Source organism: Heteronotia binoei, chromosome 16 (genome assembly GCF_032191835.1).
Source record: "Heteronotia binoei isolate CCM8104 ecotype False Entrance Well chromosome 16, APGP_CSIRO_Hbin_v1, whole genome shotgun sequence".
Lineage (NCBI taxonomy): Eukaryota > Metazoa > Chordata > Lepidosauria > Squamata > Gekkonidae > Heteronotia > Heteronotia binoei.
The window spans coordinates 51,242,331-51,263,562 of record NC_083238.1 but is presented as its reverse complement, the minus strand read 5'-3'; the positions used below and the strand labels follow the sequence as shown (position 1 = coordinate 51,263,562).

The window sequence follows — 21,232 nt, the reverse complement described above, 5'->3', positions numbered from 1 at the left end:
CAAGCATGATTGAACTCCAAAGGGAGTTCTGGCCATCACATTTAAAGGGACAGCACACCTTTTCAATGCCTTCCTTCCATAGGAAATAATGGATAGGGGCACCTTCTTTTGGGGCTCATAGAATGGGATCCCCTCGCCCAATTGTTTTGAAACTTGGGGGGTACTTTAGGGAGGGGCACTAGATGCTATACTGAAAATTCAGTGCCTCTACCTCAAAAAACAGCTCCCCCCGACCCCCAAAACCTCCAAATCAATTCCCCATTATACCCTATGAGAATCGATCTCCACATAGGGAATAATGAAGTGCTCAGCAGACGTCCCCCCCCCCCATTTCTGGCGACTCTGAAGTGAGGGAGTGGCCTCTCTAGTCACGAGTTGCTGCCAGCTTCTTCAAAGTAACACAGACACTCCACCCCAAGAGGAAGCCTTTCGGTCGGAGACTGAAGCCTCCGGAGGTGGAAAGGCACATGGTCCTCTGGGGGTGGGGCTTCCCCCTGCTGGCCAGCTGACTGGGGGCAGGAAAGAGCCTGGGAAAGCGGAAGAACCCCCGCTGGGACCTGCGGATTGGCAAGCCTATCTTTCACACGTATCGTGTGGCTCTAGGGTTGCCAATCCCCAGGTGGGGGCAGGGGATCCCCCCGTTTGGAGACCCTCCCCCCGCTTCAGGGTCGTCAAAAAGCAGGGGGAGGAGAGGGAAATGTCTACTGGGAACTCTCTTATTCCCTATGCAGATTTATTCCCATAGAAAATCATAGAGAATTGATCTGCGAGTATCTGGGGCTCTGGGGGAGCTGCTTTTTGGGGTAGAGACACCAAATTTTCAGTATAGCATCTAGTGCCTCTCCCCAAAATACCCTCCAAGTTTCAAAAAGATTGGACCAGGGGGTCCAATTCTATGAGCCCCAAAAGAAGGTGCCCCTATCCTTCATTATTTCCTATGGAAGGAAGGCATTGAAAAGGTGTGCTGTCCCTTTAAATGTGATGGCGAGAACTCCCTTTGGAGTTCAATCATGCTTGTCACAGCCTTGATCTTGGCTCCACCCCTAATGTCTCCTGGCTCCACCCCCAAAGTCTCCTGGCTTCACCCCCAGAGTCCCCAGATATTTCTTGAATTGGACTTGGCAACCCTATGTGGCTCTCAAAGCCCCCAATCCCCCATTGTCTGACTTGGAGAAAGCATTTATCTCTTTAAATCACTTCTCCAAGCCAAGCCAGCCAGTGGCTTGGAGAATGCATTTTGAAGTGAAGACTGTTTTCTTTCCTCCTCTCCCTCCTTCCCCCTATCTATTTTCCTTCCTTCCTTCTCTCCCTCCCTCTCAAACACCTGATGTTCATGCCTTGTGGCCAGAGCCGGATTAACAATTAGGCTAAGTAGGCACTGGCCTATGGCCCCCACACCTTTAGAAGCCCTGGGCTGGCTCCCCCCCCCCCCCCCCCGTTTCCCCCCCTGCTTGCAGCCCTCCAGGCCTGCACATGCAGCCAGCAACTGAGCCACTCTTTGCCTGACTTGCCTGGTGCGGCTGCTGCTGGCGTCGTTGCCAAGTTTGCCTTTCTCTGCCTCTCCCCCACAGCTTTGTTAAAAAGGGCTTTTGAGAAGGTGCCAGCAGGCTGCAGTGGGGGCCATAGGCAGTGGGATGGGTGCACAGAATCTGAGATCATTTGCAAGGGGCCCCACAAGATTTCAACCACCTGGGGGCCTCCACAGGGTTTTATGTGGCTCTCAAACATCTGATGTTTATTCTATGTGGCTCTTACATTAAGCGGCTGCCCACCCACGTCTGTCTTAAAGTAATTCTGCTGTGCAAGCGTAAGTGTTGAAAGTAAGTCTTACTTTGGGCAGAAATGCCTGGAATTGCTCTGCGACTTCAGCAAGAGTTTGTGTGTTTCTTATTTATTTCATTGACAAAATGTGTCACCTTGTCTGCCTCCCCGCCCGCATCTGTTCATTCTTCCATGGCATTCTGATCCAGCTTATAACAGCTTGCCATAGCCCCCAAATCACATCCCTTTCTAAATACTGATGGCTGGTTCAGTAGCTCGTGTTGTGACTTTGGGGGAGACGAGTTTGTAGCAGGAGGGCTGTTTTAATTAAATGGCTGCACGTGCGGAAAAACTAATTGGGCTGACTGATACGTTGGTATTAGTTGTATACCGCCCTGAGCCCTCTGGGTTTGATTTCCCACTCCGCCATATGCACCTGCTGATGTGACCTTGGGTCAGTCACAAGTTCTCGCAGAGCTGTTCCTCTCAAGAGCAGTTTCTGTCAGAGCTCCCTCAACTCCATTGACTTCACAGGGTGTCTGTTGTCGGGAGGGGAAGGGAAAGGAGATGGCGAGCTGCTATTGAGACTACTTCAGATAGTGAAGGATGGGATATAAATCCAATCTCCTCTTCTTCTAGATATCTGGTAAAGGACAATATAAAATTCATTAAGAAATAGCATCTGGATTACAGCAGCATCCCCCAAAATGAAGCTCTCATTTTCCACCCATCTGCAGAAAGGCTTCCTTCGCGACTGCATGAAGCATACGAAATCAGCAGATTGACGGTTCGACCCTGAGTAGTTATACCCTTTGACAGGGCTTCTTTTTTTGTAGCAGGAACTCCTTTGCATATTAGGCCACACCCCCTGATGTAGCCAATCCTCCACGAGCTTACAGTAGGCCCTGTAAGAAGAGCCTTGTAAGCTCTTGGAGGATTGGCTACCTCAGGGGTGTGTGGCCTAATATGCAAAGGAGTTCCTGCTACAAAACCCTTTTGAGAGAGGTAAAGGTAGTCCCCTGTGCGAGCACCAGTCGTTTTCGACTCTAGGGTGAAGTTGCATCACAACGTTTTCACGGCAGACTTTTTATGGGGTGGTTTGGGTGACCTTGGGCAAGCGATACACTCTTAGCCTAAAGTGAAGATTGCTTTCTTTCCTCCTCTCCCTCCCTCCCCCATCTATTTTCCTTCCTTCTTCCTTCCCATCATCCTTCCCTCCCTCCTCTCCCCCCTCCCTCCTTTTCCTCCCCCATCTGTCTTCCTTCCTTCCTTCTTTCCCTCTCTCCCTTGAGAATAAAATGAAGAGAAGTTGCCACCTTGGGGTCCCAGTGGGAAGACAAGAGGAGTGTAAATGAAGTAAGAGCCCCATGGCGCAGAGTGGTAAAGCTGCAGTACTGGAGTCGGAGCCCTCTGCTCATGACCTGAGTTCGATCCCAGAGGAAGCTGGTTCAGGTAGCTGGCTCGAGGTTGACTCAGCCTTCCATCCTTCCGAGGTCAGTAAAATGAGACCCCAGCTTGCTGGGGGGAAAGCGTAGGTGACTGGGGAAGGCAATGGCAAACCACCCCGTCCGTAAAAAGTCTGCCGTGAAAACATTGTGAAAGCAACATCACCCCGGAGTCAAAAACGACTGGTACTTGCACAGGGGACTACCTTTACCTTAAATAAGTAAACAAGTAAGGAAAAGTTAAGTCAGTTGGCAAAACTGAGTCTAGAAAAGGGTATCTCTTAGGGTTACACTGCTGGGGAACCATAGGACAGTCTGTTACTTAGACATTTTGTCCTGTTGTTCTCTGCCTCCGCGCAAATCTTGCATTTTTCTGCTGAGAACAGTGACCAACGGATGAGGGTCAGAGAGCCTGGAGGATGGAATCTCAAACCGCTTCATTCCAAAACACTTGATTTCCTTTCTTTTGCTACGCAAACATTACAGTTTGCTGTCGACCTGCTGCACCGCAAGGTGTTTTAATGCTAATCCTTTTGTTCTTTGACATAGCACACTTTCACACCTGCTGAGTGGTGCACTTTTAGTGCACTTCACCTTCCTTTGCAAGTGGATTTTGCTGTTCCATGCAGCACAGTCCTGTTGCAAAGCGCGTTGAAGATGGATCGAAAGTGCCTTATTTAGCATGTGAGAAAATGCTTTTAAGCAGGAGAAATCAAGGGGTGTCTACTTATAATATAGTGGATTCAATGCATTGAAGAGGCAAGGTGGTAGTGAACATCAGCTCTTTATTAGGTACAGCATAGCATAGGGCTGCACTCAAAGACTGGGGAACTGGGCCAACTATATACAACTCAGGGTTCCCGCGCAAGCATGCGATTGGGTCATTCAGACCAGCAGGGGGCCTGTGATTGGTGCAGGGCAGCAGGGGTTTGGATCCTGCTGCCCATTGTTCCCAAGTCCCCAAGCTCCGTTCATCTGGTTCCAGTGAGCCCGGCAGGAACACCCATTTCAGTCTTCAGTTGAGTCCGCATACACAACACTACTAAAAATTAGGGGAGATAAAGAGTCTCGTTTTGGATTTTAACACTGCCAACGTCAGAATTTATCTCAGTGCCGAATACTCAGCAGTGCAAGTAGTGTGTTTAGGATGGAATGAAACTGAATTTATTCTGAGTTAGCCGTGATCCACTTTTAAAAATTGCCCCTCTAAGTATTTACCTGTTCGCTAATGAGTTCTGTAGCAGAATACTAGCGTCTGTTTAATGGTGAAAATATGCTCATTCTTAATTCTATTTTTTAAAATCTGAGAGTCTCGTCAATCTTTTTTTTAAAATGCAGACATGCTTGCTCTAGGATTTGTGCATATCTTATTCTCTAGCCCCTAAGAGATTTGAGGCTAAAAGTCTGTGTTCAATGTAGTACCTTTCACCCCCCCCCCCCATTAAGTCTCATACCCATGATGTGAATTAAACGTTTGTCAACTGTGTTCATTATTCATTTTGTTCTAAATGTGAACTAAAGACACACAAAACTATGGAATTAAATTTAGGCAGGGGGGCTCCCATCTCTCCCCTAAACTCCACAAAAGCTTTTCTAAGATGCTAGAGCAGCATTTGGCCGATCGTCCTATTTAGACTTTTCTGCCATTGAAAGGGGAAAGCGGTTTTAGTGGAAACCAGATGCCATGTTGCTTGGCTGAAAACTGATCTCAGTTTTGACCCCTGGACACTGCTGGGATGTGTTGAGTCCTTTCTCTGCCCAAACCTCACCGATGAGCTTCCCTAGCCTTCCAAGACGGAAGAGTCTTTGAAGTGTCCGTGCCATTAGAATCTAGCCATATTTGGACCATCCCAGCATTAGAATGTAGCTGTACTTGTAGCATTCCAGGTTTATGTTCTCCCGCAGGGGTGACAATTATCTTGATCGTTCACAGGGTAGCAAGTGTGCAGAGCGAACCGGGACACCACAACCTCCTTCTGCAACAGCCGCTGGGAAGGAAAAGAGGCCTGAGGCAGGTAAGTTTGCTACCAGTTCCCAGTCTTTGAGATGGAATTGCTCCCGATGTTTTCTTCAGGGGAAGTTGATCAGGGGGTTAAAGTTAGGGGGGTTAACCCGACTGCTCAGCAATTGCGTTGAATGTCCACGAGTTCTCATATTGTGGAGAAAGGGGGGAAAGTACTGCATTCTCTACCTTCTCTAAAGACACACAAAACTGTGGAGTAGTTATTACATTGTGGAGTAGTTATTAAATCTAGGCAAGGAGACTTCCATCTCTCCCCTAAACTCCACAAAAGAGAGCCAGTTTGGTGTAGTGGTTAAGTGTGCGGACTTTTATCTGGGAGAACAGGGTTTGATTCCCCACTCCTTCACTTGCACCTGCTGGAATGGCCTTGGGTCAGCCATAGCTCTGGCAGAGGTTGTCCTTGAAAGGGCAGCTGCTATGAGAGCCCTCTCAGCCCCACCCACCTCACAGGGTGCCTGTTGTGGGGGAGGAAGTTATGGGAGATTGTAAGCCGCTCTGAGTCTCTGATTCAGAGAGAAGGATGGGGTATAAATCTGCAATTCTTCTTCTTCTATCCCATGCATAATCTTGTGAACCTCTCTCATGTCACCCCTCAGTCAACGTTTCTCCAAGCTAAAGAGCCCCAAGCGTTTTAACCTTTCTTCATAGGAAAAGCGTTCCAACCCTTTAATCATTCTAGTTGCCCTTTTCTGCACTTTTTCCAATGCTATAATTTTTTTTTGAGGTGCGGTGACCAGAATTGTATCTCCGTATTCCATATGAGACTGGTATTCTAAATGAGGCTGCACCATTGATTTATACAGGGGCATTATGATACTGGCTGATTTGTTTTCAATTCCCTTCCTAATAATTCCCAGCATGACGTTGGCCTTTTTTATTGCAATCGCACACTGTCTTGACATTTTCAGTGAGTTATCTACCACGACCCCAAGATCTCTCTCTTGGTCAGTCTCCTCCAGTTCACACCCCATCAACTTGTATTTATAGTTTGGATTTTGGGTCCCAATGTGCATTACTTCTCACTTGATCACATTGAACCTCATCTGCCATGCTGGCGCCCACTTGCCCAGCTTCAACGGATCCCTTTGGAGTGCCTCACAGAACACAGACCAGAACACTATCCACCTAACCAAGTGCTACAGCTTCCCGAAAACTGGGGGAATCCCCACTGGGAATGTGGGGACTGGCAACCCTAACGTTTCCCCAGTAGTAGCTTCCTGTCCCTGAAGACACAAGGTTATAATTTAGTATGTCTACAGTGCCATTTTGTTCAAATGTCTTACGGCCCTAAGCAAGAAGCTCTTGTTTGCAAAAGCAAAGTGTTTCTCCACTAAAAGCTTTGAGGGCTGGGAATATACCTAAAACAGGCGAGAGGCTCTTCAGAACAACCGTGTCCATCTAACTCTTCTTTCCACATTTTCCAGTTAAGGAGGCCCCTCTTGTCACGCCAGAAAACCCAAACTGAACCGCGCAGTCGGCACGGAGCCCGACTGTCCACCACGCGCAGAAGTATACAGCCGAAAACAAAACCGACCGGTGAGGCAACATTTCTCCAAGGCTAGTGTCTTATTATTTCTTTTCCAAATCACTGCATTTCTAGTCTCCCACACCACCAAGTTTGTGTTTGTGTGTGTATAATGAATTTAGCAAACTAGAATTAAAGTGATGCTCTGTATGCTTGGGAGGGACAACAGTGTGAGGACTTCTAGTGTCCTGGCCCCACTGGTGGATCTCCTGATGGCACCTGGGTGTTTTGGGGCACTGTGCGACATAGAGTGTTGGACTGGATGGGCCATTGACCTGATCCAACATGGTTTCTCTTATGTCTGGGGCAGTGATGCTCTGTATTCTTGGTGCTTGGGAGGGACAACAGTGTGAGGGCTTCTAGTGTCCTGGCCCCACTGGAGGATTTCCTGATGGCACGTGGGTGTTTTGGGGTACTGTGTGACACAGAGTGTTGGACTGGATGGGCCATTGATTTGATCCAACATGGTTTCTCTTATATTTTTATGTCCGGGCCAGTGATGCTCTGTATTCTTGGTGCTTGGGAGGGACAACAGTGTGAGGACTTCTAGTGTCTTGGCCCCCAGGTGGACCTCCTGATGGTACCTGGGTGTTTTTGGCCAGTGTGTGACACAGAGTGTTGGACTGGATGGGCCATTGGCCTGATCCAACATGGCTTCTCTTATGTTCTTAATCACTGATGTGCTTACGAGATTCTGAGATGCCAGACTTAACTGCATTCTGTAACTGCTAACAAGATCTCTATCTAAGAACATAAGAAGTATATATACACAGAAGTATACCCAGCATTAAACTTTGTCAGTCTTAACGTTGCCACTGAACTCAAACGTTGTTGTGCTCACCTGAGATTATGCCTTAGCAGCTTTCTGAAATGCATCTGGAGCTTTTCATCTTCATTCCTGGATAGGCAGATGCTAACCTCAGGAGAAGGGAGCCCGGTGGCGCAGTGGTAAAGCTGAAGTACTGTAGTCCAAGCTCTGCTCGTGACCTGAGTTCGACAACATTTTAAAAGCCATCCTGATAAGCGGAGCTTCAGCCTGAAATCCCTACGAGTTGCTTTTAGAGTAACGCGTGACTCCACTCCCTGAGTTTTTGTGGCTGGCTCCTCCTCCTGTGGCAGCCATTTTGTGGCTGGCTCCTCCTCCTGTGGCAACCATTTTGTGGCTGCAGCCACCATCCACTGTCAGAACCCCAAAGGTGCAGGATCGAATATATTGGCATTTTCAGGCATCAGCTTTGTATTCAGGGCATGACATGCAGCACAGTTTGGCGCTTGATTTGAGAGAGCGTGCCGGTTAACGGATGTGTTGCGAGACTCCTTGTTTAAAACCAAAAAAACTGGAGAAATGCATAGCCAGGTTGCTCTCGGTGGTTTACGGCAAACTGAAGTCAAGGTCAGTGTTCTCGTTATACTCAGTTACAAAGTAACCATGCTAAGATGGTTTTTGTTCCTGGAGGGAAAACATGCATTTCTCATTATTTTTAATGGTGCATAATGAGCATATTTGAAGGCCAGAAAATTCCACCCCTTTCTGGAATCTGCTGAACTTGACGCTTTTCGTCGGCTAATTACAAAGGAAAGCTTCTTTCTTTCAACTGTGGAACGGCAAGCCTATCAGAATATTTTCTCCATGTATTCTCTTTGTATTTCTTGGGATATAAAGGAAGGCATTGTGTCTGCCTGCAATTCCACTGTGCCTCAGGAACCGATGGCACACGTCACAATTTAAAAGCATCTCTTCCCTGGGGCCTGTAACGTCTAAACTGTCTCAAAGGCTCCACTCTTGATTGCTTTCTCAGCAGTTACTGCCTCTCAGCATAGATAAATTTGGTTCACTTTCAATAAACTTGTTTAAGGTCAGGGTGCCCGTCTGATGTTTATCCACCTTGCAAGTCACGAGGGGTGAATTTTGGATGTGGGGAGGTGGCAGACGAAAGGGGTGCCAGACAAGCCACCCCCCTGGTTTTCCGCAAACAACGCGAAACAGAATTATTCAGAAGTGCTTTTTTGCACAGGGTAATTCAACTGTACTGGAATGAAATGGTCAGAAGGGTGCATTGTAAAGAGGGACTGTGACCTACACCACTGTATTACTACCTAACACAAAGTACGCTCTAGAGTAGGTGGTTTCTACACTGTTTAATGCAGGGGTCATTCTGTAGAAAAACAGGTGGTGGAGCTCATCCAGAGATTGTTATGCAGCTGCACCTACTATTCAATGGACAAGGTAGGTAGGTGGGGAGCTGGAGGGGGGAGCGTTAGAAAGGCGTAGGAGCTGTGCTCCTGTTGAATTCAAGGCCTGGTTTAATGTGTCAGGTTTAACAGTTCATGCTTTGTTTCAGTTCTGCTTGTGGTTTCTGTTTGTTTTCATATTTCTGTAACCCAAACCCTGTTGTATCACTCATTGAATGTCTCATCCCGTTGATTGTACTTGATTTATAATATATAACCTGCCTTGAGTCTGAGAGAGGTAGACTGTAAAGATGGATGATGATGATGATTTCTGAGGGTTTTTCCACCCTTATTTTCTTTGCTTGTATGGTCTTGTTTCTCTCCCCGCCCCGCCACCATTCTGCATGTGTTTACCCCCTCCCCCAGTGGTCGATTTGATAAAAGTTTGCAGGAAGATATACTGGACACAAACCACTGTGATATTGAATTGACCACTAGGGGGAGCAAGGCACATGCAAAACAGGAAAAAAAATCCCCAAAAGGAACAGGAACTTGCAAACAAGGAAAATAAGAATATGGAAAAGCCCAATGCTACAAGCTGGTTTCAGAATGAAGGTAAAACGCTCCTATCCAAAAACCAAAAAAGACCACAGTTGCACACACAGCGGCTGACAGTCCAAGGGTGAAACGTGTTCAGATTTATTTTCCAATGTGATTCCGCCACTGTTTGTGTCTAACCCTGCAGTGGATCAGAAGCGATCTGTGACTTTTACCGAAGCGCAGTCAGAAACTTCCAGCTCGACTCCTGACCAAGCCCCAATTACGGTCCAGCAGCAGAGCAGCAAAAGGGGCAGCCCTGCAGATGCTGAGAAGCAGGAAGCGACTGGCAAGCCCGTCCTGACCTCCTCCCCGGCCATTATCGTGGCTGACCTCCACAGCCAAGCCACCACTAGCCAGGTAACTTTGGTGGCCGGGTGGGGGGGGGGAGAGGAGGAAAACGGGCCCATTCTGGACTGCGGAATATGACTGCAAACATTTGTGCTTCACATATCTGTGGAGAGCCCACAAGCGATATTAAGAACATAAGAGAAGCCATGTTAGATTAGGCCAATGGCCCCTCCAGTCCAACACTTTGTGTCACCAGGTGCCATCAGGAGGCCCATCAGTGGGGCCAGGACACAAGAAGTCCTCACACTGTTGCCCCTCCCAAGCACCAAGAATACAGAGCATCACTTGCCCCAGACAGAGTTCCAACAATACACTGTGGCTAATAGCCACTGATGGACCTCTGCTCCATATGCTTATCTAATCGCCTCTTGAAGCTGTCTATGTTTGTAGCCGCCACCACCTCCTGTGGCAGTGAATTCCATGTGAAAAAGTACTTCCCTTTATCCATTCTAACCTGACTGCTCAGCAATTTCATTGAGTGTCCACGGGTTCTTGTATTGTGAGAAAGGGAGAAAAGTACTTCTTTCTCTACCTTCTCTATCCCATGCACCTCTATCATGTCACCCCTCAGTTAATGTTTCTCCAAGCTAAAGAATCCCAAGTGTTTAACTTTTCTTACTCTGTGCTAGATGATCACTGTTTGTCCTCATTGAACCTTGATATATATTCAGTCAAAAGGGAATGTGTGTAGGAGCTTCAGTGCTGGTGGACACAAATGTGTTTCAAAAAGCAACCCCCCCCCCCAACTTCTACTCTTAAACAGATGCCTACCATGGAAACATAAAAGCTCCTGACACCTGTGGCAGATGGGGAAACACATCCACTATCCACTTTCCCTGTAAAAGGAGTGGTCTAATAGATATTTCCTGTCACTGTTAAATATTCAGCAGATCCAAATCTACATTCAGAGCAGTGTTCCCTTTAAGCTGAGTTAGTGTGAGCTAGCTCACAGATTTTTAGCCTCCAGCTCATTCATTTTTGTCTTAGCTCAGAAAAAAATGGCCCCAGAACACACTAATTTATGCAGTAGCTCAAAGCTTTAATGCCAGTAGAATTTTTGCTCACAAGACTCCACAGCTTAGAGGGAACATTGATTGGGACTATAAAGAAAACAATTACCTGAGCCATTATATAATTTTGGAGGGGGAGTTAGGTAAACCACGTTCCCAGGCAAATTATCATTTGATGTCCTTCTTCCAGTTTGATGTAGTGGTTAAGTGTGCGGACTCTTATCTGGGAGAACCGGATTTGATTCCCCACTCCTCCACTTGCACCTGCTAGCATGGCCTTGGGTCAGCCATAGCCCTGGCAGAGGTTGTCCTAGAAAGGGCAGCTGCTGTGAGAGCCCTCTCCAGCCCCACCCTCCTCACAGGGTGTTTGTTGTGGGGGAGGAAGGTAAAGGAGATTGTGAGCCGCTCTGAGACTCTTCGGAGTGGAGGGCGGGATATAAATCCAATATCATCATCTTCTTCTTTGAAGTGGAGAAAGCCTCAGAGCATGGACACTCTCTCTGCCTCCCAAGATTAAGCTGCTACACCCCTTTATTCCAAAGATCAGGGAAGACCAAATTTAGAAATAATAAAATGCATTGCCCTTCTGGGGGGGGGGGGATCTACAGTGGGGGTTCCAGCTGCATTGAGGCCAGTGCCTCAAAAGTCTGGCAATAAGGAAGACAGTTCTTCTGTCCTTGTCAGTTTCCCCTGCTGTTTTCTGGTTTCTTACTTTACTTCGATCCAGTTGGGTGAGACCACAGCACTATCCCTGTTAACACCTAAAAGGTGAATGGTGCCCTTGCCATGGAAGTTCAAAACAAGCTCTACAGAAATGTTTAAATGTTTTGTTATACAGACAGGTCATACATGCAGTTATAATGTGCGGACATTATAACTGCTTGTATGACCTGTCTGTATAACAAAACAGCTACTTGATTGTGGCAAACTATTATTTATACAACTTTACCTCATTCCTGTTGCCTGTTCACCTTCTAACTCTTAAAACTGTTACCTATCCAACCATGTCCCCTCAAAAGTGAAATAAAGCAGTTTGTTAGTTCTGAATTACCATCAGCTTTTCACGTGCCATAATCAGACAAAGGCAAAAGAAGGATTTTAGTTGGCTTCTCTGTTCCCTAGGCTTGGTCAGTATATATCTGAATACATTTAAATAACAGGGTGGGACAGTCAGAGAAACAAAGAAGTAAAAAAAGGCTGCTTAGCAGAGAGAAAAAATAAATGGAACCCCAAAGAGGAACTGTTATAAGTTAATCTTTCTGATTCTTGCTCCAGCCTGATCATAAACTCTCTTCCTTCCAGAGTGAGATGCTTTCTGTTGAGAAGGATAAAAAAAAGGAGGACAATCCAGAGGCGAGGTTGGTTCAAGCCCCCGGGAGCCCCCCACCCTCGCAGCTCTCCGACACGGAGGATTTTACAGGCCTGGAGACCACCAGCTTACTGGAGCATGGAGACACCGTCCTCCACATTAGCGAGGATAACGGGATGGAAAACCCCCAGTTCACCTTCACCCATGTTGAGGTGGGGCAGACTGACACTGGCCTAGATGAGTCCCACGTTTGACTTGGGGGAAGAGGCGACTGCCTTCGTATCCATCAATAAGTAGTTAAAAAAAGAGCACTTTATAAACTATGCGGGCCACATCTGGTAAGCCTGTCTGTGACGTGTGGGCCAATTTGTTGAAAACACATCAGCGCCTTTAGACAGATCCAGTTGGACTCAGGGCAGACCATGAAAGAGGAAATAGTTCCATAATGGAACCTTCCTGTGCACAGAATGAATCCCTAGAATCTGGCTCTTTGGGGTATCTCGTTTTTTCCAGTAAACCCCTCCCCCCCCAAAACAAACTCATTAAGAAATGCCAGGCAGAAAATCAGGCCTTTTCAGAGGCTAGCCACCTGAATACAGAAAGTTTATTTTTGTAATCTCAGAAGGGAGATATAGATAAAATATATATACATAGTATATTAATAAAAATATTACTGAGCTATGGATGCTTTATGACTGTATGTTCTTCGTTTAGCATCAGAATGCCAAATGCTCGATAGCGACCAGAGATTAGGCAATTTCTATCCCGTGTTTGAGATTTCAAACTCTGGGTTATATACCTGAAGAACCATAAATTTACAATTCCCTTAAAATTAACTGTACACTACAGTGAAGAATGTTAAGACTATGCAGTAACGTGGACATTTGGGTGGAGTGCTCTGTACATGAAGTAAATAGTATTAAACATTCTGCTTCAAAATATTAAGCAAATATTGAGCAAACGGGAAAAAGTGTGTGGATCTGCTTCCACAATCCATTTGCCCGTGTTCATACTTACAAGTGTATCTGTGTGTTTCCAAACCAGGAGCTGATATTGTACAGGATATTTACACTCATGGGGCATGTAACAACAAAAGATTTTATTCTCATGTACTCTCCAGCCATGTGTGATTCTCCGCGTGGAAAAAAAGTGTAACATTTATGAATTATACCTCACTTGAAAGTCATGGATAATTTGCAATCTTGGCTAAATGAAATATGAATGTAACCGTTAATTTTCAGGTAGCTAGTAACGTATTTTCATTCGTTATGTTGATATATATTAGTTCAGCTCAAGTCTAAAGGTTTCTAAAGTGGATTCTTTAGATTCTAAAGTCTAACTTCTGTACCACACTCCTTCATGTCCTATTTTCACAGTAGGTCACTTTTTTAAAGATTTTAAAATTAGAATTTGGTTTATTCTTCAAGTGTCTTTCTCGTTGATTTCAACAAGAAACGGGACATGGCACTGAACTTCCCTAAAAAGCGTGTATCTGTGTTTAAGCTCACATTCTTTCCACAGCTTAGGAAGCAGGATTCTGAGCCCAGAGGGAAGATCAACACAGTCTTCATTTGGTGCTTGTATATTCCACACCATTGGTTCTCAAGCTTTCATCACTGTTTTGACCTGAAAGATTCACATGCCCCATTGGAGGTCATGGTTGCTGTCTTGGCAACTCTCTCTGGCTGTTTCTAAACTTGACGGAAGACCTTCTCTAAGTGTGCATTTAAAAGTGTTCATCTACATTGCATACCGCCATCACTTCTGTCTTGTTTTGCATATTCTTAAGTCATCTACACTCGTTTTCTTGAATGGGCACCGAGAGCGGTTTCACCCCGGAGGTGCTCCTCACTTCAGAAGAGTACTTTTGAACAGGAGTTTTCTGCAGGTGGATTCAATGCTCATCAAATCAGAATCAACCCTGAGTGTAGAAACAGCCTACTGGAGAGCGGCAGCCAGTGAAAGGCAAAGCGGCTTCCTGAAAATATTACTTTAAAAGCAGCAGCTCCGCGGCTTACATTTCCATGCGCTGCTCTGCTGTATCTGTGATGTGCTGAAATGATTTATTACATTTACATCCCTCTTTATTTCTCATTGTGGAACCGAAGAGCCTCCACTGCAGATTTTCAAACAGCCTCCTTTCTAGGCCCCGGCCAGAGACTGACTGATCTTCAGTCAAAGAGCTGTGACTTAAGGGAAGGAGGGAAAGAACGATATTTTGCACATCTTCGCCAAAATCATCATCGGTGTTAAGATAAGGCACCTTGGTGTAGATTTGTGCCCTCTTTTCAAAAAGAACTTGCCGTGCAGATAAGGCAGAGGGAAAGAGCGGATGAGGCTGCAGGCAGAAGAAACTATATAGCATGGTACGAACTATAATTGAAGCCATCTCCTTATTCCGGCACCGATTTCCGTCCTGTTATTACCGAGGTAGGCTTGCAGCTGTTGCAGCCACTGTTCTCCAAGAAGAAGCCACACGCTCTGTGATAATTCCAGCTTTGCTTTGAAAGAACTTCCACCTCCTTTGGCTGGCCCCAAAGCAACCACGTCTCGCCTCTCCTGGACAATCAAGGTGAGACTTGCAGGCTCTCGAGTCTGCCTCCTACTGATCTTCTTACCCACCTGGCCAAACTTCAGGTTCTCACCTTGATTAAAGCAACACCTCCTGATTGGTCAAATTATCTGCTGCAGCAGTGCCCCAGAGGTGAAGAGCTCCCCCTTTGCCACCCATTCTACATCCCCTCCCCCAGTACACTCTCAGAGCCCTATTTGAGAACCGCTGTTTGTGTGTAACTCCAGTAATATAAAACGCCAAATGTTAACTGTGTGGCTCTTCTGGAAAATGGAAATAAATGTTGCAGTTCTTTTTAGAAGCACACCAGCCACATTCTCTGACCTACTCCAGTGTGATAGGTACTCTTGTGATTGGACATCATGTGCGAAATCAATTTTTCTGAATTACCAATTAAATATTTTTAGTAAGAAAACATTCAATTTTTTTTTAAAGCCACGATTTATAATTTCTCTGGTTCCTGACTGCAGGTTTTTTAAAATGGGCAGTGATCAAATCGTTTTTTATTTTGTGCACAGAATGACTGCCGTACAAAAATGACTCTGTCCCCCGACACGGCTCTCTGTTTGAACAGAGATGTTTTCGATCCTTACAGTTCAGATAAAGGGAGCATTTGTCTGTACAAGAAGCATTTTCATCAGTTGTGCTCCAGGAACAGAAAATACTGTGATATATCCAAGGTTCTTAGGAAATCTAGTAACTGGATCGTTACCCATTGTAAAGTGCTGAATCCATTGTAGCAAGCCATAATGAAAAGTCTGAATATGCCCAGTGAGGGTTTTTTTTTTAATTGTGATTTTTAAAATGATTAGTGACTTAGGGTGTTAAGTGTGGCAGCCCCAAAGAGGGCTTCTACTGAGATATGAGCACGTCTTGTTGTTCTGATGTATAATTTATTTCGTTCTGGTTTTGCTCTGCTCACTGCAGATGTGGACAACTGTACTCTAACAGAATTTGCGCTATATCGACAAGTGACAAGTATATTTCTGCTGTGAAGAAAAACAATGCTGCTTACTTAGTGTTAGAGGCCTTAAATGTGCGTGCAACGTTCAACAAATGTCCTTGTTGTAAGTCTTAACTGTGTTTTGTAAAATTTTGTGTTTCAGATTTTTACACCGACTTGCCATTGTTTGGTCTCCCTTTCTAAAAGACTGTGAGATCTAGTTTTGGGATCACAGCCACGGTCCTCGGGGGTTGTTGAAAACACTGTCTTCGACATGTGCCTCCTGATCGTTGTTCAAACGAGTGCCCAAAAATGTCACTTCAGTTTTGTAGAAAGGGAGAATTGTTCTATGGGAAATCCTCAGCGATTCCATCAACTGTGTATTTGTGTCTTCTTTTTATTCATGATCTTAGTTGTGCAGAACGTCTAGATGTATTCATGTGTAATCGTCTGTACATGTGTGCACATGGGAATGTCAAGGGATGTATTTTTAAAGGATGCTGCTGCTGAGATTTCGAAGAAAAGTTAACTGGACTTGAACTGGTTTCGTGTGGAATTTCACCAGTGTCGTTTAAAAGAATTGGCATTACAAATTCAACTTAATTAGGGTTATCTGCATAGATAGACTGTTTCCCTCTAAATTTCCAAATTAGGCCATTCCCTGTCTGGTGGAAGAACCCAACCCACCTCGAGTCCAAGGAGGTGAGACAGGAGAGAACTATTTTAAATCAATCAATCAATCCGATGCTTTAATGCCATTTATTTCAGTAATTCCCTCGCCAAAGAGTTATCTGAAGTTATAAAGGGAAAATAAAGTACATTCTACAGAAATCTCTTCAATTTTAAATAACACGGGATATTACAGTTAGTATCTGATCTCAGGGCGGTCAGTAGAATGTACCTTCTTAGCGACGCAGGCTACGCTACTGGAAGCGAAGGAAGGGCTATTTTGCCATGTTCATGTTAAAAGTGATGATATGAAACTGAGGGGCTTTTATGAAAACGTTTATAGAAGATCAATACTATGTATAGATTATAAAGTAAAGCATATCAAACTGTAAACGTTTGTTAATAGAAAAATCACACACACATCCCCCCGCGAGAAGATGCAAAACTATAGGTGGTGGTGGATCTGAAACGTTACCACTCTGCAGCGTGTGGTAAATGACCAAAGACAAAGGCAGAAACAAAAATATTGAGATGTCCGATGATATGTTTACGAAAGAAATGACAATGGTTTAGTGTTTGATTATGCATAAATAAAACTCGCCTACAAATAACTCTGGGGAATTTCGGTTTGTTTGATTTCTTCCCGGGCTTGCACTGTTTGCATTAACACAGCTGTGGCTGTAGGGTTTTCAAGGCCAGAGACGTTCAGAGATGGTTTGCCACTGCCTGCCTCTGAGAAGCAACCCTGGACTTCTTGGGTGGTTTCCCATCCAGGACTTTTTCCCCTAAGGAAATGCGGCGGAACGGAGTTTTGGAACCTCTTTGTGGAAACAAAATTCTGAAAAAAACATTTAAAGGTTCACGAGGGGCGCCCTTGTGTTTCTCCTTCATTTCCCTGAGAGTTCTGTCATCGCTTTTGCCAGGAAAAAAAAAGCCCGTTGCCATCCAAACACTAACCAGGGCCAACCCCACTTAGCTTCCAAGATCTGAGATCGGGCTAGCCTGGGTCATGTGGGCTAGGGCAGATTCACTGGAAAATAGATATTGTAATTGGGTGTGAACAGCTCTCTCATTGCAATTGGGAGCTCTGATTTTAAGTGTACCCGACTGCATGGATGAAGTCCTACACATATACATTTGGGTGCATTTGCAACCATTAGAGAGCCAGTTTGGTGTAGTGGTTAAGTGTGCGGACTCTTATCTGGAAGAACCGGGTTTGATTCCCCACTCCTCCACTTACACCTGCTGGAATGGCCTCAGGTCAGCCATAGCTCTGGCAGAGGTTGTCCTTGAAAGGGCAGCTGCTGTGAGAGCCCTCTCCAGCCCCACCCACCTCACAGGGTGTCTGTTGTGGGGGAGGAAGGTAAAGGAGATTGTGAGCCGCTCTGAGTGGAGGGCGGGATATAAATCCAATATCATCATCATCATCATCATCATCATCATCATCATCATCTTATACATACCTTTCAAATAAATTAAAAGTGGAGCTTGGCACTATTCACTTGGTCTTCCCTACCTGCATTCATTTCATGTGCTTAAAACTGTTGGCGGAGTAATTAACCCAGCAACAGTGGACAACCTGATTCAAGCGTAGATAAAGGTACATTTAAGAACTAACACACGTGATAGTAAAGAGAAGAGAGACAGGGTTCTCTAAACGCCTCTCCAACTGAAAGAACAAATTAAGTGTGGAACTTCTGAAAAGGAGGAGATTGCCCTAAGACTAACAATCTGGAGCCGGAAAAAGAATGACACTTAAAAGGAGAGAAAGTGCTTGGAGAAAATAGAAAACAGCAAAGGTCCACTAGGACTTTAACCAGGGGAGGGCAAACTGTGGATCGGAACCCACGGGTGGTTCTTTCACACATATTGTGTGGCTCTCAAAGCCCCCACCCCCCCTGCCCCATTAGCCAGCTTGGAGAAGGCATCTCTCTCTTTAAATCACTTTTCCAAGCTAAGCCAGCCCACAGCTAGAAGAATGCACTTAAAGTTGCTTTCTTTCCACTTCTCCCACCCTCCTCCCCATCAACCTACCTTCCTTTCATCTGATGTTCATCTGCAGCTCTCACACATCTGACATTTATTCTATGTGGCTCTAATGTTAAGCAAGTCAGGCCACCTCTGACCTTAACTAACAAAATGTGTGTCAAAATACGAATTTCCGTGAGTCACTGTTCACTCCTTCAATCCAGTCACGCCTGCTATCGTCATTCAGCATCTGAAACCACTTCTCTCCGAGATACAAGGACAGATGGACGCCCAGTCTAGTTGTACCTGAAGTAGCATTGCCAGCTCTAAGGTTGGGAAATACCTGGAGATTTTGGGGGTGGAGCTAGAGGAGGGCAGGGCTTGGGGAGGGGAGGGGCTTCAACAAGGCGTCATGCCAGAGTCTACCCTTCACAGCAGCTGTTTTCTCCAGGTGAACTGATTTCTCTGGTAATACCAGAGCTCCAGCTGCCACCTGTAGGCCGGCAACCCTGAGTCCTGAAGAAGTGAGCAGTGACTCATGAAAACTCATCCTGTCACATAGGTTGTTAGTCTTGAAGGTGCTCCAAGAGGCTTGCTTTTTTCTACTGCTTTTGTTGTTGTTGTTCAGTCGCCCAGTCGAGTCCGACTCTTTGCGACCCCATGGACCAAGTCACGCCAGGCCCTCCTGTCTTCCACCATCCTCCAAAGTCTGCTCAAATTTGTATTAGTTACATCAGTAACACTGTCCAGCCATCTCTTCTTTTGCTGTCCCCTTCTTCTTTTGCCTTCTGTCTTTCCCAGCATCAGGGTCTTCTCCAGTGAGGGCTCCCTTCTCATTGGGTGGCCAAAGTATTTGAGCTTCAGCTTCAGCATCTGACCTTCCAGGGAACAGTCAGGGTTGATTTCCCTTAGGACTGACTGACTGGATCTTGCAGTCCAAGGGACTCTCAAAAGTTTTCTCCAGCACCACAGCTCAAAAGCATCTATTCTTCTGTGCTTGGCCTTCCTTATGGTCCAACTCTCACAGCTACAGACTAGACCAGGGGTAGGGAACGTTGGCTCTCCAGATGTTTTTTGCCTACAACTCCCATCAGCCCCAGCCATTGGCCATGCTGGCTGGGGTTGATGGGAGTTGTAGGCAAAAAACATCTGGAGAGCCAACGTTCCCTACCCCTGGACTAGACTAACATGGCTACTCATCTTGATTGATCTCCTTGGAGATCAGAGCCACTTTCTTCAGAGGATGTGCTCTATGGCATTATGTCTGGCTGAGGTCCCTCCCTTCCTCCAGGAATTTCCCAACCTGCAAGTGACAACCTCTCTCTCTCTAGTGACTATTATGGCCAATGCTCCACACCAAGCAGTACCGTGCTACAACAGACTGCAGGTGAGAACTCAAAGGGCAAACCACCTTCTGTATACATAGACCTCGGAAGCCGAGAGTGGCGGGACGGCGCGTTGGCATGTGCTCTCCTCCCAGCTCAGCTTCCCTTGCAAGGGAAGCCGGGCTCAGAAGAGAACGTGCCCAGCCCGGCTGCTCTCGCCTTGAAGGTGTTACTTCTTGCAATGGAAGCCAGGCTCGGAGAACGTCTGCACAGTGTGCTCTCGGAGGTGCTCTGAAAGGTCAGTCTCCAAATGCCTCCAAAAGCAGTGCCTTCTTGGAGGCGCCATCTTCAGGGCAGTCTCAGAGCACCTCCAAGAGTGCGCTGGGCAGGCACGGCTCAACCAGCGCCCACCCAGCCTTTCTGTGCCGCCGCGCATGCCCTCTCCACTGGCAGGTGCTGGCTAGGTGCACCCAAGGCCTAGGGTTGCCAGGTCCAATTCAAGAAATATCTGGGGACTTTGGGGATGGAGCCAGGAGATATCGGGGGTGGAGTCAGAAGCAAGGTTGTGACAAACATCATGGAACTCCAAAGGGAGTTCTGGCCATCACATACTCCTTTTAAGCGCCTTCACTCCATTGGAGATAAGGAAGGATAGGGGCCCCTTCTTTGGGAGTTCATAGAATTGGACCACCTGGTCCAATCTTTTTGAAACTTGGAGGGTGTGTAAAGGAGAGGCACTGGATGTTATGTGGAAAATATGATGCCTCTACCTCAAAAGACAGCCCCTCCCCCAAGCCCCAGATACCCACGGATCAATTCTCCAATATACCCTATCGAAATCGGTCTCCTTAAGGAACAATGCCCAGCAGACATTTCCCTCTCCCCACCCCGATGCTTTCTGATGACCCTGAAGTGTGTGGGGGGAAAAGGCCTCCAAACTGGGGGATCCCCTGCCCCCATTTGGGGATTGGCAACCCTGATCACCTGACACTTTCCCCAGCCACTGGAAGGCTCCCATCCCAGCTACAGAACAAAGGCAGGTGCTCCTAGACCAGGGGTTTGGCCAAACAGTGTCTTGGGAGCCACTTGTGGATCTTTCACACATTGTGTGGCTCCTGAAGCCCCCACCGCCCCATTGGCCAGATTTGGGAAGGCGTTTCTCTCTCTTTAAAATGCTTTTCCAAGCCAAGCCAGCTGGTGGCTTGGAAAATGCATTTAAAGTTGCTTTCATTCCACCTCTCCTTCCTCCATCTATTTTCCTTCCTTCCTGTCTTGCAGCTCTCAAACATCTGACATTCTATGCAGCTCTTGCATTAAGCAAGTTTGGCCACCCCTGCCCCCCTAGACTCTTTCTTCATTCTGTTGCTTTAGCCCCACCTGGTTCCACCCTCCAAGGCCACTGTGGCAAGACGCCGCATGTCATTGGCTAGGCGCCTCCGCGTCCGCCCTCAAAGCCAGCCAATCAAACTCCGCGTACCGCGTGGGGCCACGGAAAAACGGAGGTGATTGGCTGCTCTCGTCTCAACGCCTGAGGGAAAAGCTCCGCCTAGTAACGGCGCTTT

General features: G+C 46.4%; 1 protein-coding gene across 1 annotated transcript in view; it reads left to right on the top strand.

Annotated features, from left to right (window-relative positions):
* Positions 1-13,263, top strand: part of UNC80 (unc-80 homolog, NALCN channel complex subunit) — a 219,538-nt gene extending 206,275 nt beyond the window's left edge. The window contains exons 62-65 of the mRNA XM_060257048.1: positions 5,140-5,221; positions 6,654-6,765; positions 9,672-9,883; positions 12,187-13,263. Of these exons, the coding sequence (XP_060113031.1) occupies positions 5,140-5,221; positions 6,654-6,765; positions 9,672-9,883; positions 12,187-12,447 (667 nt within the window). The 3' untranslated portion in view covers positions 12,448-13,263. The remainder of the gene's footprint in view (positions 1-5,139; positions 5,222-6,653; positions 6,766-9,671; positions 9,884-12,186) is intronic.
* The last annotated feature ends 7,969 nt before the right edge of the window (positions 13,264-21,232 follow it).